The 15952-nt window shown below is 44.4% G+C and overlaps 1 protein-coding gene across 3 annotated transcripts in view; it reads right to left on the bottom strand.

Moving 5' to 3' along the window:
* Positions 1 to 15952, bottom strand: part of TMEM131L (transmembrane 131 like) — a 553379-nt gene that overhangs the window by 400306 nt on the left and 137121 nt on the right. For 2 of the 3 annotated variants that reach the window (XM_085641690.1, XM_085641691.1), the window contains exon 3: positions 14468 to 14511. The exons of the other annotated variant lie outside the window; for it this stretch is intronic. In XM_085641690.1, the coding sequence (XP_085497816.1) occupies positions 14468 to 14511 (44 nt within the window). The remainder of the gene's footprint in view (positions 1 to 14467; positions 14512 to 15952) is intronic. 3 annotated transcript variants of the gene reach the window in all.

Genomic DNA, 15952 nt, shown 5'->3' with positions numbered 1-15952 from the left:
AGCATAAGCTTTCCGAAAAGGAAGAAAGTGCAATACAAACTCTTTTTCGGTTGAAGCACACAACTTCTGCACAAGTAATTCTGTACTGGGGGAAGCCGTCATGTAGGCAGAATCTAAGCAGCTCTTTGATCACATAAGGTCAGCCCGAGATGTGAAGTCAAGCCAGACCTAAAAAATAATGTGCACATTCTCTGGAAACTACTTTAACGTAAATTATTAGCCCACTTTAAGTTTATTTTTACGCATGTTAATATCAGAAATGCTGTATGCTTACAAGTTGTTGTAAGAGTTTCAAGACGTTGCATTCAGTGAGATAAATACACATCTATGCCCAAATCTCTGAACCAATTACCTCGAACAGAGAGGTTTTCGCAGAGCTTTGAGAGTTGAGCATCTTCCACTACAGCACTTAGTTTCTAGAACAGAAAAGCCCGGCACCTACCTGTGTATACTTTCAAAGCTGTCCATGTAGCCTTTTCCATCTTTACAGGCCTTAACTTACCCACATCTAGAAGGAACGCAGTTGTGAACATGCATTTACTGAGCACAGCGCTGGCAAAAGCCAACAATTCCGCTGTATTTCTGACTAGGAGGCCACTGGCCATTTAAAATAGTCAATTATAGTCTGCTAACATCAGTGACGTCCAAAGCCCAGCAACACAGCCAGCGACATTCTTTCTTATATCCTCCCCCACTCGTGCACCCTGAAACCGAGCAAACCAGCCGGGACAGTTTTCTCGTCTGCACACATGCTATTAACAACAGCGTCACTTGATTTGCTGGCACAGTCAATGCTAGAAACAAACATTGCAGCATACTGCAGATGTGTGACTGAATGCATTTCTTGCTTCGTAACACACTGCACAGATGCAGACTCTGTTATTGCAAATTGACATATCAGACCGTGCTGGTGCAATGTAGATGTGGTGTTGGCATCAACCGTACACACAAACATTTTAGGAAACCAAAGACATCCCAAAATCCCATGAAAAGAAATGTCTAATATTAATGGCGAGTGACGTCATAATTATGAGTGCTCACGTTTTCATAGTTTGGGAAGATGCATGAAAGAAGGAAAGGCCTCTAAAAAAAAAAAACTGGAAAATATAACTAGTCAACGTTTCAAAGATTCTTCTCATGAGCAGCCCTCAGAAACAGACCATCACTGCAGGTATCTCAAGCGCTTCAAAACAGCCGTTTCTTCTGCCAGAGACAGCCGAGGATCAGATACTGAACAGCAGAGGAGTTTACTTGTCCAGACACAAAAAATGGCTTCCTACACATCAAGGAGAACTTAGACATATGTGCAACACCTTTTCATTACTGAACTATAAACGTTTCCTTTTGTGATTAAGCAATTAAGCATTGTTAAATCTAAGTGCTCTCTGAAGGAGCATCATGACCCCTCCCCCCACACTCCATTTTAGGAACTTGAGGGTGGTGGGTGTCCCTGAGCACTCCTGATTAACAAAGCATTTACATTTTACAGCTTCTTTGTGTTTTATTGAGACTCTAAAAAAGGGTAGTATTGATGGAGCTGTGGGAGGGGCAACAAACAGAACAAAAGAGCATGAAAAGAAGGAGGGTGACGGATGGACAGATACAAGTACAGTAAGAACGATAAAGAAAACAATTACAGGAAACTGTGAAAAAAGACAAAAAAGGAACGAGACGAATAAGAAACGCGGAAAACAAGACAAAGGATGGAGGGTAGGGGGGTTATTTCATATTTCTACTGAGGGGGAGCAATCTTCGGAATGAATGCCGGGCTCACTCAGTGTCGTCTGAGGTCGGATTCGAAAAGGGTAGGGGATATTTTGATTTTCTGGATACTCCCTTGCTCCTCTAAATAAAAAAATTGTGTTTCTCGAAAACTCAAGGTATTTCCTTTAATTAATCTGAAAGAATCCTTTTTAGGTCTCACGCCTAGCGTTGCACTATGTAACAGTGTTCGCGCAGCGCGAGACATTTAGTAGATGAAAAACAGGGATTTGGGGCTGACCTAGGAATGGCACACACACGAGCGTGTGCCTTTCCTTCTGTTACACGTTATTGGCATTTGCGTGCGTGCTTTTTTGAAAGCCAGAACGCAATAGGCCAAAGGCGGGCGCATTGGCCCATGGCCTACTGATGTCTATTACGCTTGGTGGGCGCAATAGACACCAATAGGCCATGTGGTTTCAATTACCGTGCCCAGACACGGGCACGATAATTGAAAGCACATGGGTCGCAGTGGCGCGCGCACGCACCACTCGTTGTGCGTGCGAGAGCAGCTAGTTTTCTTTGCATTCGCAAGTGAGTTCTCTACGACCGTGACAAACTCGCCTGGGCTGGATCTGTTTTTCCTCTTTTTGTAATTTCTGTATCTTTCTTGACGTTACTTATTGTTCTTATATACTTTAACAGCTATTGCGGCATTTGTTTTGCTTTGTATCTTTCTACTAGTCTAGCCCAACTAGTTTTATCACCGAGGGCATTTCCAGAACTTTAAAGAAGGAACACTCGCCACTTCCATCCCGTGCCCCCGCAGTGTCTGCTCGGACTTTGGGTCCCACTCCAAACCTCTTCGACGTCCTGACATTTGCCCTTGGCCACCGTCTCTTCCAGCCTTTCTCCCTTTGTATTTGCCCCTTCCAACCACTTGCACTCCAGTGTGACCCTCACTGCCGTCTCGTGCCTCAGGTCGTTCATTCAGACTTTGTGTCTACCCATTCCCGACTACCCTTTTAAAATCTGCCCCTTCCGTCTCGTGTTCTTTGTTACCTGCCCGTTTCTCACAAACCCTTTCGTGTCTGCCCCTCCACGTACCCAATCTGATACCTGTGGCCCCCGCTCTTTCTTTACTCACACCTCTAGGGTACCGCTCAGCCTTTCTCGCTCTAGTTTCTGTTTAAGGAACGGAGCTCTTTTCAAGTGAAAAGGGTTGTTATACGTGCAACAGTTTATTGTGGGAATGTGGTCAGGTCTGCAGTCAATTATTTTCCTGTCGTGTCTGATCGAATAGGGCGCAGTAAGATGAAGTGCGTTTTTGTGGAATAGTTACAATTTCTTTAGCGCACACCCAGAATCCGCATTGCTTCTTGGCTCTTTAATTGAGGTGTTCTGGTTAGCCGGCACAATGAATGGCTGAATGGGAGGGTCCAGTCATGACCCGCAGTGTAAACAATAGTAGATGCGTAAAAGTGTTGAGCTCTTTGACAGGGATACGACTCTCTGATCTGCCTGAGTTAAGCGGAAGTGCGTTGGTCTTGTGAGCTACCTTAGGTTCACATGTGTGACCTGCATGTTACAGTGGCAAACTCAGCTCACGGGGGTAAGGCACCTGCTACTGTCATATTGGGTGGGATTGGAACTTGCAGCTGCAAGGTTCACATAGATAGATGTATGGAGCAGGTGGTTTAACCCACTGAGCTCCAGCTCTCCGGTTAAAGAAGTGATAAGGCATTTCCTTGCCTGGCTCTGTGCAATATCACGGGACCTCCTTACCTGCACACATTTGATGCGTTGGATATCTGGTCATAAGACACTGTTTATAGCGCGTACTAGCTTGCGTCTTCCAGGCGTTATGGGATGTGATAACCCTAGCGGTATTCGGAGGTCCGGTATCTCTCCGGACACATTTTGCGAACTGTTTAAAGGGCCATCTTTTCTCTTGAGGCCAGAGAGAAGGGTTATGTCACTAACTCCACACAAGACATTAGTAAAATTGATTTCTACAGCAAAATGTACACCTTTTAAGCGTAAGGTAGAAAAGGCACTCTCTACTCTCTCTCTACTCCTCTCTCTCTCTCTCTCTACTCCTCTCTCTCTCTCTACTCCTCTCTCTCTCTCTCTCTACTCCTCTCTCTCTCTCTATCTACTCCCCTCTCTCTCTCTACTCCCCTCTCTCTCTCTCTCTCTCTCTACTCCCTCTCTCTCTCTCTCTCTCTCTCTCCCTCTCTCTCTCTCTCTCTCTACTCCCCTCTCTCTCTCTCTCTCTCTCTACTCCCCTCTCTCTCTCTCTCTCTTTACTCCCCTCTCTCTCTCTCTCTCTACTCCCCTCTCTCTCTCTCTCTCTACTCTCTCTCTCTCTCTCTACTCCCCTCTCTCTCTCTCTCTACTCCCCCTCTCTCTCTCTACTCCCCTCTCTCTCTCTCTCTCTCTACTCCCCTCTCTCTCTCTCTCTCTCTACTCCCCTCTCTCTCTCTCTCTCTACTCCCCTCTCTCTCTCTCTCTCTCTTACTCCCTCTCTCTCTCTCTCTCTCTCTACTCCCCTTCTCTCTCTCTCTATCCCCCCTCTCTCTCTCTCTACTCCCCCCTCTCTCTCTCTCTACTCCCCTCTCTCTCTCTCTCTACTCCCCTCTCTCTCTCTCTCTACTCCCCTCTCTCTCTCTCTCTACTCCCCTCTCTCTCTCTCTCTACTCCCCTCTCTCTCTCTCTACTCCCTCTCTCTCTCTCTACTCCCCTCTCTCTCTCTCTCTACTCCCCTCTCTCTCTCTCTCTACTCCCCTCTCTCTCTCTCTCTCTCTACTCCCCCTCTCTCTCTCTCTCTCACTCCCTCTCTCTCTCTCTCTCTACTCCCTCTCTCTCTCTCTCTCTTTACTCCCCTCTCTCTCTCTCTCTCTCTACTCCCCTCTCTCTCTCTCTCTCTACTCCTCTCTCTCTCTCTCTCTCTACTCCCTCTCTCTCTCTCTCCACTCCCCTCTCTCTCTCTCTACTCCCCTCTCTCTCTCTCTCTCTCTCTCTCTCCCCTCTCTCTCTCTCTCTACTCCCCTCTCTCTCTCTCTCTCTTTACTCCCCTCTCTCTCTCTCTCTCTACTCCCCTTCTCTCTCTCTCTCTCTCTCTCTCTCTCTCTCTCTACTCCCCTCTCTCTCTCTCTCTACTCCCCTCTCTCTCTCTCTACTCCCCTCTCTCTCTCTCTCTCTACTCCCCTCTCTCTCTCTCTCTCTCTCTACTCCCCCTCTCTCTCTCTCTCTCTACTCCCCTCTCTCTCTCTCTCTCTACTCCCTCTCTCTCTCTCTCTCTCTACTCTCCTCTTCCTCTCTCTCTACCCCCCCTCTCTCTCTCTCTACTCCCCCCTTCTCTCTCTCTCTACTCCCCTCTCTCTCTCTCTCTACTCCCCTCTCTCTCTCTCTCTACTTCCCCTCTCTCTCTCTCTCTACTCCCCTCTCCCCTCTCTCTCTCTCTACTCCCTCTCCCTCTCTCTACTCCCCTCTCTCTCTCTCTCTACTCCCCTCTCTCTCTCTCTCTCTACTCCCCTCTCTCTCTCTCTCTCTCTACTCCCCTCTCTCTCTCTCTCTCTACTCCCCTCCTCTCTCTCTCTCTCTACTCCCCTCTCTCTCTCTCTCTCTTTACTCCCCTCTCTCTCTCTCTCTCTACTCCCCTCTCTCTCTCTCTCTCTACTCCTCTCTCTCTCTCTCTCTACTCCCCTCTCTCTCTCTCTCTACTCCCCTCTCTCTCTCTCTACTCCCCTCTCTCTCTCTCTCTCTCTACTCCCTCCTCTCTCTCTCTCTCTCTACTCCCCTCTCTCTCTCTCTCTCTACTCCCCTCTCTCTCTCTCTCCTCTACTCCCCTCTCTCTCTCTCTCTCTACTCCCTCTCTCTCTCTCTCTACTCCCCCCTCTCTCTCTCTCTACTCCCCCCTCTCTCTCTCTCTACTCCCCTCTCTCTCTCTCTCTACTCCCCTCTCTCTCTCTCTCTACTCCCCTCTCTCTCTCTCTCTACTCCCCTCTCTCTCTCTCTCTACTCCCCTCTCCTCTCTCTCTACTCCCCTCTCTCTCTCTCTACTCCCCTCTCTCTCTCTCTCTACTCCCCTCTCTCTCTCTCTCTACTCCCCTCTCTCTCTCTCTCACTCCCTCTCTCTCTCTCTCTACTCCCCTCTCTCTCTCTCTACGTCCCCTCTCTCTCTCTCTCTCTACTCCCCTCTCTCTCTCTCTCTCTACTCCCCCCTCTCCCTCTACTCCCCCCTCTCTCCCTCTACTCCCCCCTCTCTCCCTCTACTTCCCCCTCTCTCCCTCTACTACCCCCTCTCTCCCTCTACTCCCCCCTCTCTCCCTCTACTCCCCCTTCTCTCCTCTACTCCCCCCCTCTCCCCTCTACTCCCCCTCTCCCTCTACTCCCCCTCTCCCTCTACTCCCCCTCTCCCTCTACTCCCCCCTCTCCCTCTACTCCCCCCTCTCCCTCTACTCCCCCCTCTCCTCTACCTCCCCCCTTCTCCCTCTACTCCCCCTTCTCCCTCTACTCCCCCTCTCCCTCTACTCCCCCCTCTCCCCTACTCCCCTCTCCCTCTACTCCCCCCTCTCCTCTACTCCCCCCTCTCCCCTCTCCCTCTCTCCCCTCTCCCTCTACTCCCTCCCTCTACTCCCCTCTCCCTCTACTCCCTCTTCCTCTCTCTCTACTCCTCTCTCTACTCCTCTCTACCTCTACCTGTCTATCTACCTGTCCCTGTCTACCTCTCTACCGGTCTACCTCTCTACGCGCACACAACACTAATAATTATGGGTTCCAGAGTAGCGTGCTACTTGCGCTTCAAAACCCAATAAGGGGTAGCAAGCGCTATATAAATACAAACCTCTTTCTCTCTTCTATCCCGCCACCTACCCTTCTCTACCCAAATAACTGAATAACATTTCCACTACTCAAAATTACTTCATATTTTAACTATACTAAATTTTCAACACTATTCCTTTATGGGTTCCGGAGTAGTGTGCTACTCGCCAGAAAAGTGCTTCAACACCCATCAGGGGTAACAAGTGCTATATGAATGCAAACCTTTCTTCCCCCTTTATCCCTCCGCTATCCTTCTCACTCCAAATAACTGACTAATATCCACCAGTGAAATTACTTTCATATTTCACCATATTAATTCACCACTAATCCTTTATGGGCTTCCTGAATAGCGTGCTTCAACACCCCATCAGGGGTTACAAGAGCTATATAAATACAAACATTTTTTCACCTCTATCCTTCTGCTATCATTCCAAATCCAATTAACTGACTAACCTATCCACCACTTAAATTGTACTTGCATGTTTCACTATACTAATTCAACACTAATCCTCTATGGGTCTCGGAGTAGCGTGCTACTCGCCGAAAAAGCGCTTCAAACGCCTCGTCAGGGGTAGTAAGCGCTATACAAATGCAATTACAATACAATACATATGTGTATGTGTATGTGTATATATATATATATATATATATATATATATATATATACACACACACACACACACATACACACACATATATGCGTTTATATGTGTATATATATATACATAAACATATATACATCTGCATATCTATACAAATACAAATATAAATGCATGCATACATATACATTCATATATGCATACATATGCATGTTATGTACATGAAAGTTTGAAAAACACTAATAAAAGCAAAGCTAAAAAGCCACCTAACTACAAACAGAATTGCTTTAACTTAAATGAGGGCGAGACCTATTGCATTTTCAATGCCTGTTGTTTATTGCTCCTAGACTGATAAGTGGCTCTTTTGTAGAGCGCATCCTTCCCAATTGGCCTGCTAATGTTTTTGCATTAAATGCTCCATGCAGAACAGTTATTATGGCTTCTTTTAAAAGCATTTTCTCACAAAAGACATTCAAAATATTAATGTAATCTCACAAAGAAGCACACATTCTTTATAATGCTGAAGTATGGAGTACATGGGGACGGCAGGATATACAGTCTCAATCTAAAAAGTTGAATAAAAGCATTGTGTTCAAGTATCGTGTTTCATAAGAACATCATAGGATGAGGCACGTCTCCAGACACGTTTTCGATTCATCTCTCTCAGAACGTCCTCAGAAATACCATAACAAGCATTAAAATAAAAGCAAATCACCAGAACACATTTATTATGTTTGTCAGTAAGAATAGCTAAAGTAAAGGAATGAAAAAGGATTAAGGTGTTTAATGATCGCGAGCACGTGGCAGAGCTATTTAAGCAGCAGACACGTTTAGCAATTAAAGATGGCCACGCCTTTTAAAAGGTAATTACGTTTTCCTCATTTGGACTGGTCACCGAAGTGATGAGCAGAAAATTACTTCAGAAAGAAAGAAAAGACTGGGTATATCAGGAAGACGCACCCATTCTAGAGTGCAAGTTGAAGAAGTTAATTTTAAAGGTACAAGCCATACCATCATACATGGCAGCACCAACACAAATGTCAGCTCTTAATATGCAGATCTTCACATAGGGAATCATTACATCGCAGTCATAATATGTGGAGAGTCTTTGCATCACGTTATTACAGTGAGTGTCTTTACTGCGCAGGTTATTTGTTAAAGACTGACTGACTAACACACACACGCATTTGTGAGAGTTAAAACTATTGGTGGTCTAAATGTAAAAGTCTGTGTTTTGGTTCGGAATATAGTGGCTGTATGAACAGCGATGCAGCTGCGGCACTGTCTAGAGGACTAAGAATGAGGAATTGTTACTGTGACCAGAGAGACAGCTGCAGCACTGCCTAGAGGACTGAGAATCAGGAGTTACTGACTAGGCCAGAGAATCAGCTGCTACACTGTCTAGAGGACTTAGAATGAGCAATTACTGACGGGACTAGAGAAGCAGCTAGCAGCACTGTCTAGAAGATTAAGAATGAGGAATTACCAACAGGACCAGAGAAGCAGCTAGCAGCAGCAGTGCCTAGAGGACTAAGAATGAGGAATTACCACTGGGAACAGAGACACAGCTTCAGCACTCTCTACAGGACTTAGAATTAGCAATTACTGATAGGACCAGAGTAGCAGCTAGCAGCACTAGCTAGAGGGATTAGAATGAGCAATTACCAACGGGTCCAGAAAAGCAGCTGCAGCATTGCCTAGAGGATTAAGAATGAGGAATTACCACTTGGACCAGAAGCAGCTGCAGCACTGCCTAGAGGACTGAGAATGGGGATTAACCACTGGGAACAGAGACCCATCTGCAGCACTGCCTAGAGGACTGCGAATCAGGAGCTACTGACTAGGCCAGAGAATCAGCTGCTGCACTGTCTAGAGGACTTAGAATGAGCAATTACTGACGGGACTAGAGAAGCAGCTAGCAGCACTTCTAGAAGATTTAGAATGAAGAATTACCGACGGGACCAGTGAAGCAGCCGTAGCACTTTCTAGAGGACTTACGATGAGGAAATACCGATGAGACCAGAGACGCAGCACTGTCTAGTGGACCTACAATGAGGAATTACCGATGGGGCCAGAGACCGTGCTGCAGCACTGCCTAGAGGATTTAGAATGGAGGAATTACTGCTGGGACCACAGAAGCAGCACTGTCCAGAGGACTAAGAATGAGGAATTACCAACAGGACCAGAGAAGCAGCTAGCAGCAGCAGTGCCTAGAGGACTAAGAATGAGGAATTACCACTGGGAACAGAGACACAGCTTCAGCACTCTCTACAGGACTTAAAACTAGCAATTACTGATAGGACCAGAGTAGCAGCTAGCAGCACTAGCTAGAGGGATTAGAATGAGCAATTACCGACGGGTCCAGAAAAGCAGCTGCAGCATTGCCTAGAGGACTAAGAATGAGGAATTACCACTTGGACCAGAAGCAGCTGCAGCACTGCCTAGAGGCCTAGAGGACTGAGAATGGGGATTAACCACTGGGAACAGAGACCCATCTGCAGCACTGCCAAGCGGATTTAGAATGGAGGCGTTACTGATAGGACCAGAGAAGGAGCTGGCAGCACTGTCTAGAAGACACTTCCTGAAGGACTTAGAAGGGAGGAATTACAGACGAGACCACAGATGCAGCTAGCAGCACTGGCTGGAGGACTTAGAAAGAAGGAGTTAACAACGGGAACAGAGAAGACACTTTTAGCACGGTCTAGAGGACTTATAATGGTGACATTACCGAGGACATCAGAGAAGCAGCTACAGCACTGCATCCGGATTGACTCAATTTAAATGTCTGCACTCTGTCTGTTTTACATAGAATAGATTTGGAACATGGATTTGAGCAAGAACGATACGGGTTTGAGGAGTCTGGCTATTCCCGAGGTGAACAACCCAACACTCTCATTGGATACAAGTGCAAGAGCTGTACAACCCTACACTCTCACAGGATACCAGTGAGAAGGAGAAGGGCTAACAAGGACGGACGAGTGGGGCAGATGAGGAATTGGGAAGCTGGTGCTATGGAGAATTCTGCAGGCAGCAAGCAGCAGGCCCCCAGGTCCTCCCTCCCGGTGTTTACATCTGGAGATGCTGGTGTCTGCACAGCCAGGGCCCAGTTGCGACTGCCCCAGTGTAATACTTTGCATGTAGGCTGGTGTCAGTGATATGGAATATTATATTTTAGCCACAATAAAGGAAAGGGAGTTGGAGGATAGGAAGGTAGGTTTTTCCTCCTGTTACGATATATCTGACAAAAAAAGGGAACCAAAAAGGATCCTGATAAAGCCTACCTAGAAAAATATATGTATAAGTGCTCTATGAATTAATAGAGTACTACACTAGAAAAAACAATTATTTTTCTAGAGTCCCCTCACTCACCTAGGGTTGCCCCAGGGTGACATGCTTCATCATAGGGGTCCTCCCAGACATCTACTGTCTGGGGCGTGCTACAACTTAACGAAATACGCAGGAGCACTTTTTTGTTCAACTATGTGTAGTGATGTGTTGTGCAGTGCTGTGTGGAGTGAAAAGTGAAATTAATTCAATAAAAATTACATGGATAGTGAGCCCTAATTTTATTCTGCTCCTATCCGGTAAATGTACTTAAAAATGGGGCTAGTAATAGAGTACAGTAACGTTATGTGTACCTGTCCCTAATTACTTGGTCTCCATCCTGTAAACTCCGCCATGTTTTCAAAATATCGTGTATCTATGTGTTATTGTGAAACTAGTGGTGTCTAGTGGAAAAAGAAACAAGTGAAAGGGTATTGGGAACTCCCGCAGCTTTCGCTGTAAATATAACCACAATAAAGGAAAGGGAGTTGGAGGATAGGAAGGTAGGTTTTTCCTCCTGTTACGATATATCTGACAAAAAAAGGGAACCAAAAAGGATCCTGATAAAGCCTACCTAGAAAAATATATGTATAAGTGCTCTATGAATTAATAGAGTACTACACTAGAAAAAACTATTCTAGAGACCAAGTAATTAGGGACAGGTACACATAACGTTACTGTACTCTATTACTAGCCCCATTTTTAAGTACATTTACCGGATAGGAGCTGAATAAAATTAGGGCTCACTATCCAGGTAATTTTTATTGAATTAATTTCACTTTTCACTCCACACAGCACTGCACAACACATCACTACACATAGTTGAACAAAAAAGTGCTCCTGCGTATTTCGTTAAGTTGTAGCACGCCCCAGACAGTAGATGTCTGGGAGGACCCCTATGATGAAGCATGTCACCCTGGGGCAACCCTAGGTGAGTGAGGGGACTCTAGAAAAATAATTGTTTTTTCTAGTGTAGTAGTCTATTAATTCATAGAGCACTTATACATATATTTTTCTAGGTAGGCTTTATCAGGATCCTTTTTGGTTCCCTTTTTTTGTCAGATATATTATATTTTAGCCCTGTGCCTTCCCCTTTACAAGCCTTTTTAATCTGCATCTTTAACGGGTAAGAAGCGACCTGGGAAGGGTGGCGGAGGCGAGTTGCAGAGAAAGGGTGAAGGTGCCGCGCTGGCAACGAAATGCGACTGCAAATACAAAAGAAGCCACAATATATAAAAAAAGATGAGCGAGAAGCACGTTGTTCAAGCAGCTGACAAGCCACAAAAAAATAAAATAAACAGTGCTCACAGAGTATCATAAATAATTTTAAAAGCCAAAAAGGAGGGACTAGTGAGCTATGTAACCAATAAAAAGCCAGCATTTACGAAGGACAGAAAGAGGAACCAATTGCAGTGCTCCAAGCCCATATTCTAGATACTGCATGCCTCGCAGAGCAAGCACTGCCTAGGCTCGACCTAAAAAGAGAAGCGGGAAGCAAATTTGTGATGGTTCATGTTAATTTCCACCAGATACTTTGCAATTCAGATTCTGAAGTACCTAGAGGACACCTTGAGCGATATGTGAGGGAACAGTTGTGCACCGATTAGGTTGTTGCCCGTCTGCAGCAGTGATCTTGTTACCTCCTTATGCCAGAAGAGGGAGACCATGACCTGAGCCGTTTTGAGAGTGCCTCATATCAGTGACCCTGTATGCAAAAAGAACCACAGTCGAAATATTTGTTGCCAGAGCATCAGGACAGTAGCAATTCCTCATTCTAAGTCCTCTAGACAGGGATGCAGCTGCTTCTCTGGTCCCGTTTGTAACTTCTCCATTCTTAGTCCTCTAGACAGTGCTGCGGTACCATAGACACTTTTGACTAATTTCTAAAGAGTCAAAGGGGAACACTTGGGGAGTACGGCCTATTACAGAGCATTCCCTGGATAGAGCAAATGGGGAATAACCCTACCCACGTTATAAGAAAGAGGGTGGGAAAGGGATTTGCCAGACAAGTACTAGAGCCCTGGCCTCAAGGGGATTGTGCTGTTGCTCATAAATGTTGCTATTCCTTTCAATGTGTAGAGTTAGAAATAAAATACTTCTTTTTCTTATGAAAGTAAGTATTGACTGAACATTGATTTATTGTTTGCGCTGTGTGCAATTTGAGTTATGTGTCATGTTCCATTACCTGTATCTACAACCCCCCCCCCCAGCCCCCGAGGGAGCTTTTGACTGCTCCTTGACACCTACCACTAAGTGGAGTGCAGAACGGGTATTTGGCCCAGTTGCTCAGGATCTATAGTAGGTCGGGGCCTGAGACATCAGGGGTGAAAGGCTTCATGCCCTGTGGCCCTTTGAAAGGGGTTCTGACAGTTCTATATTGCAATAAAATCTAACGTCAAGTGAAAACTCCCTAAAATTCACTGGAAAAAGAAGATTACGGTGGCGTTGTAGTTAGGTATGGTAATATCTTACTTTACATTAAAAATAAAACCTTAGAAATTCACTGAAAAAAAAAACCAAAGGTTAAACTGACATAGTTAGGTGAGAATGTCAGTTTAAACGTAACATTTTCAACAACAAAACAGTGAAATTTGCCAGTTATAGTTAACTCAAGAAACTAAAACTTGCACCCTCGCTATGCACTGCTTATGACCATAAATATTACAACACTCATGACATGGTCTATGACACCATTGATAACATCACTGATGAAAACTAAAATGACGTCATTAATGACAACACTGTGCAAGCCAGGGGAGCGATTTCTAGTTTCTTGATTTAACTAGAACAGGTGAATTTCAGTGGCTATGTTAAGTTACGTTTAAAATGATATTTTCAACATCACCATAATGTCACTGTGGTTTTATAGTGTTTGTATATGAATATATATGTACTAAGATTAGGACACTTAAAAGTAATTTACCTGTGAAAAAAATGATCTTTTAAGTAAAAGACTGAAAAATTACTTGTGATACATAGACTCCCAATGTAACTCCCAGGTCATTGTAACATACCCACAAACACATACAAATATGATAACTAATCATTAACTTTAGCAAAATCACTTGGCCAAAGAATGGAACCTCTTGAACAAATAGACAACGCAAGAGCGTTTATACAGTACGTAGAAACTAGCCAATAAACTTGCTTTATGGCCCGGCAGGCTGGGACGGTATTTACAGTAACAGTATGGCCAGTTAATAGATTACCTGCTGTATAACTTCAGTTAGTCTGAGTTGTGCATCCTCCTTTCTAAAAAACTCAGATTCCCTGCCGAGTACGCATTGATAGAACGTCCACAGAAATGGAGATGTTCAACAAAGAAAGTAGGTACTAAGCAGGCAGAGAAATCAAACTACCCCTTGTGCCACAAGAGACAGCACTTCTAGAGCACAGCTGGGGAGATCAATGTACTTAAAAGAATACTGTATTTGTTTGTTTTTGTTCTGATCATATCTTTCTAAACTGTATAGCGCTGACAAAACCAATACCGGTCACAACTGTAATTTTAACCACCCTTAGGACATAATAGCGGGTGTATTAGAGACGGTCAGAGAGGAAAACCTATATGGGAGGAGTAGCAGAGGAAATTAAATACCATATGGGCGCCAACTACATGAACATAGTACAATCAAAGCTATGTGGACTCCATCAACAGCTCGAATCTCCAGCACAAAATGTAATTAGGTACCAGAACTCCTTGAAAGATCACTTATCAATTCTATTAGCAGAAATTAAAAACATCCAAATAAAAATATGAATGCGAGTCATTTAGGTAAACATTCACATTGGATACCAAACCAATCAGAATCTGGGAAAATCCAAAATCTGACCATCACTGGGCTAAAGTAGGCTTTTAATGGAGTAGCATATCTTTCTTTACAATCGACAGGAAAATAATCCAGTCCCACCTTCTGAGACAAGGAAGAAGTGTGTCAAACTGAGTGGATGTCTACGGATTCTCGTGAAATGCAACACATCAAACTCTGCAGTTGAAAACTCAGTGCAGCTCTTACCTTAGGTCTGGAGGAGGTTCCTCCGCGTCCTGCTCCTCGTCAGCCTGAAAAGAACAGAAATAAGAGTTAATTTTAAATTTATATCGCAATCACGATTATCAAGTTAGATCATGCATATCAGTTCGATCATGCAGAACAATCAATTCAACTGCCAAGACGTCGCTGACCTTCTTCCCACTAAATGAAGGTGCCAAAACATCAAGGCTGTTAACAGGTGAACAGTGATATGACGAGCAGGTAAACAATATTCTAACAAGCATTAGCTAGTACTACGTGTTAATGGATTTGCCATTGCTTGTTTGTGTAGTGGGAAGCAAAACCAACCAAAAGCATTAACAAAAAAACAATGAATGCTACCAAAGAAAGTTACTTTATTTTCTGTAGCATCTCTTTCGGATGCTTTTGACACTGCACACACGCAAATATAATTGTGTCTTTGAATTAAAAAAAAAAAAACAGGTTAAATTCAAAGACCAATTATATTTGTTGGCATTCAGGACTTCTACGGGCGCAACCTTTGCACCTAGCCTGCTTTGAATCTATGTCGACATGTTTGAAACAAATTCTTTTATTGTACGTCCTTTTTGCGAACACTTTAAACAGTTCTTCTTCAATTTGAATGATAATCGTTTTCAGAGATCATCATATACTGGGTTACAAATCTTCATCAACCGGAAGGGGATTAGACAGCCAACCCGTGTTTAGCGAAACGGTTTAGCTTCTTCAGAGCTTAAAAGATTTAATTTATCCAAGTGAAGTTCCTATCGGATCTCTTGATAAGAGGTTTCCAAATAAACTTCGTGGCTTTATGTAGTATCTAATAGTGGCTTCCAATAGCATAATCCGGCAGTAGACTCACGTCAGTATGCATAGTATCATGATACTACACACACTGACGTGAGGCTACTGGGAATGGCAGAACAGTCTCGTTCCACATACTCATTTCACCTGAAACATCAGTCGGGAATCCGTTACATATTTGTATCTTGACATTACTGCCAAAGACTACCGCCTAATGACGCAGTCCACCAGAAAACTACTAACAAGAACTCCCTGTTCTAGTATACATCTTATCTTCCTAGAGCTTTAAGGGATAACCTGCTTGTGGGCCAACTTTTCAGACACGGGATGAATTGCTCGGAAACACAGACATTTGTTGAACAATCATGGTCACTGAAAAGCTGGCAAGCTCAGAGAACATACTCCAGACAATAATCAACAGAACACGAAAGCAAGCTCAAACACTCCTCTCTCAAACTCCTCAAGAGACGCATCCCAAACAGAAATCTGAGTGCATCACTGTTGTCATGTCATTTTATCCTTTGTCTTCTAAAACTGTGCCAGATTATTCGCAAAGTCTGGCACCTGCTACAGAATATTCCTGGCCGAAATTTGAATTCTGACGAGCCTCTAACCTCAGGGACAAGATTGTGCACACCAGGATGGGAAACATGCCTATTCGGACGCTCCCTACAATCAAAGGCC

This window comes from Triturus cristatus, chromosome 2_2 (assembly GCF_964204655.1).
Source record: "Triturus cristatus chromosome 2_2, aTriCri1.1, whole genome shotgun sequence".
NCBI lineage: Eukaryota > Metazoa > Chordata > Amphibia > Caudata > Salamandridae > Triturus > Triturus cristatus.
Note: the sequence above shows the minus strand (reverse complement) of the source record. Positions and strands in the feature narration are given on the sequence as shown.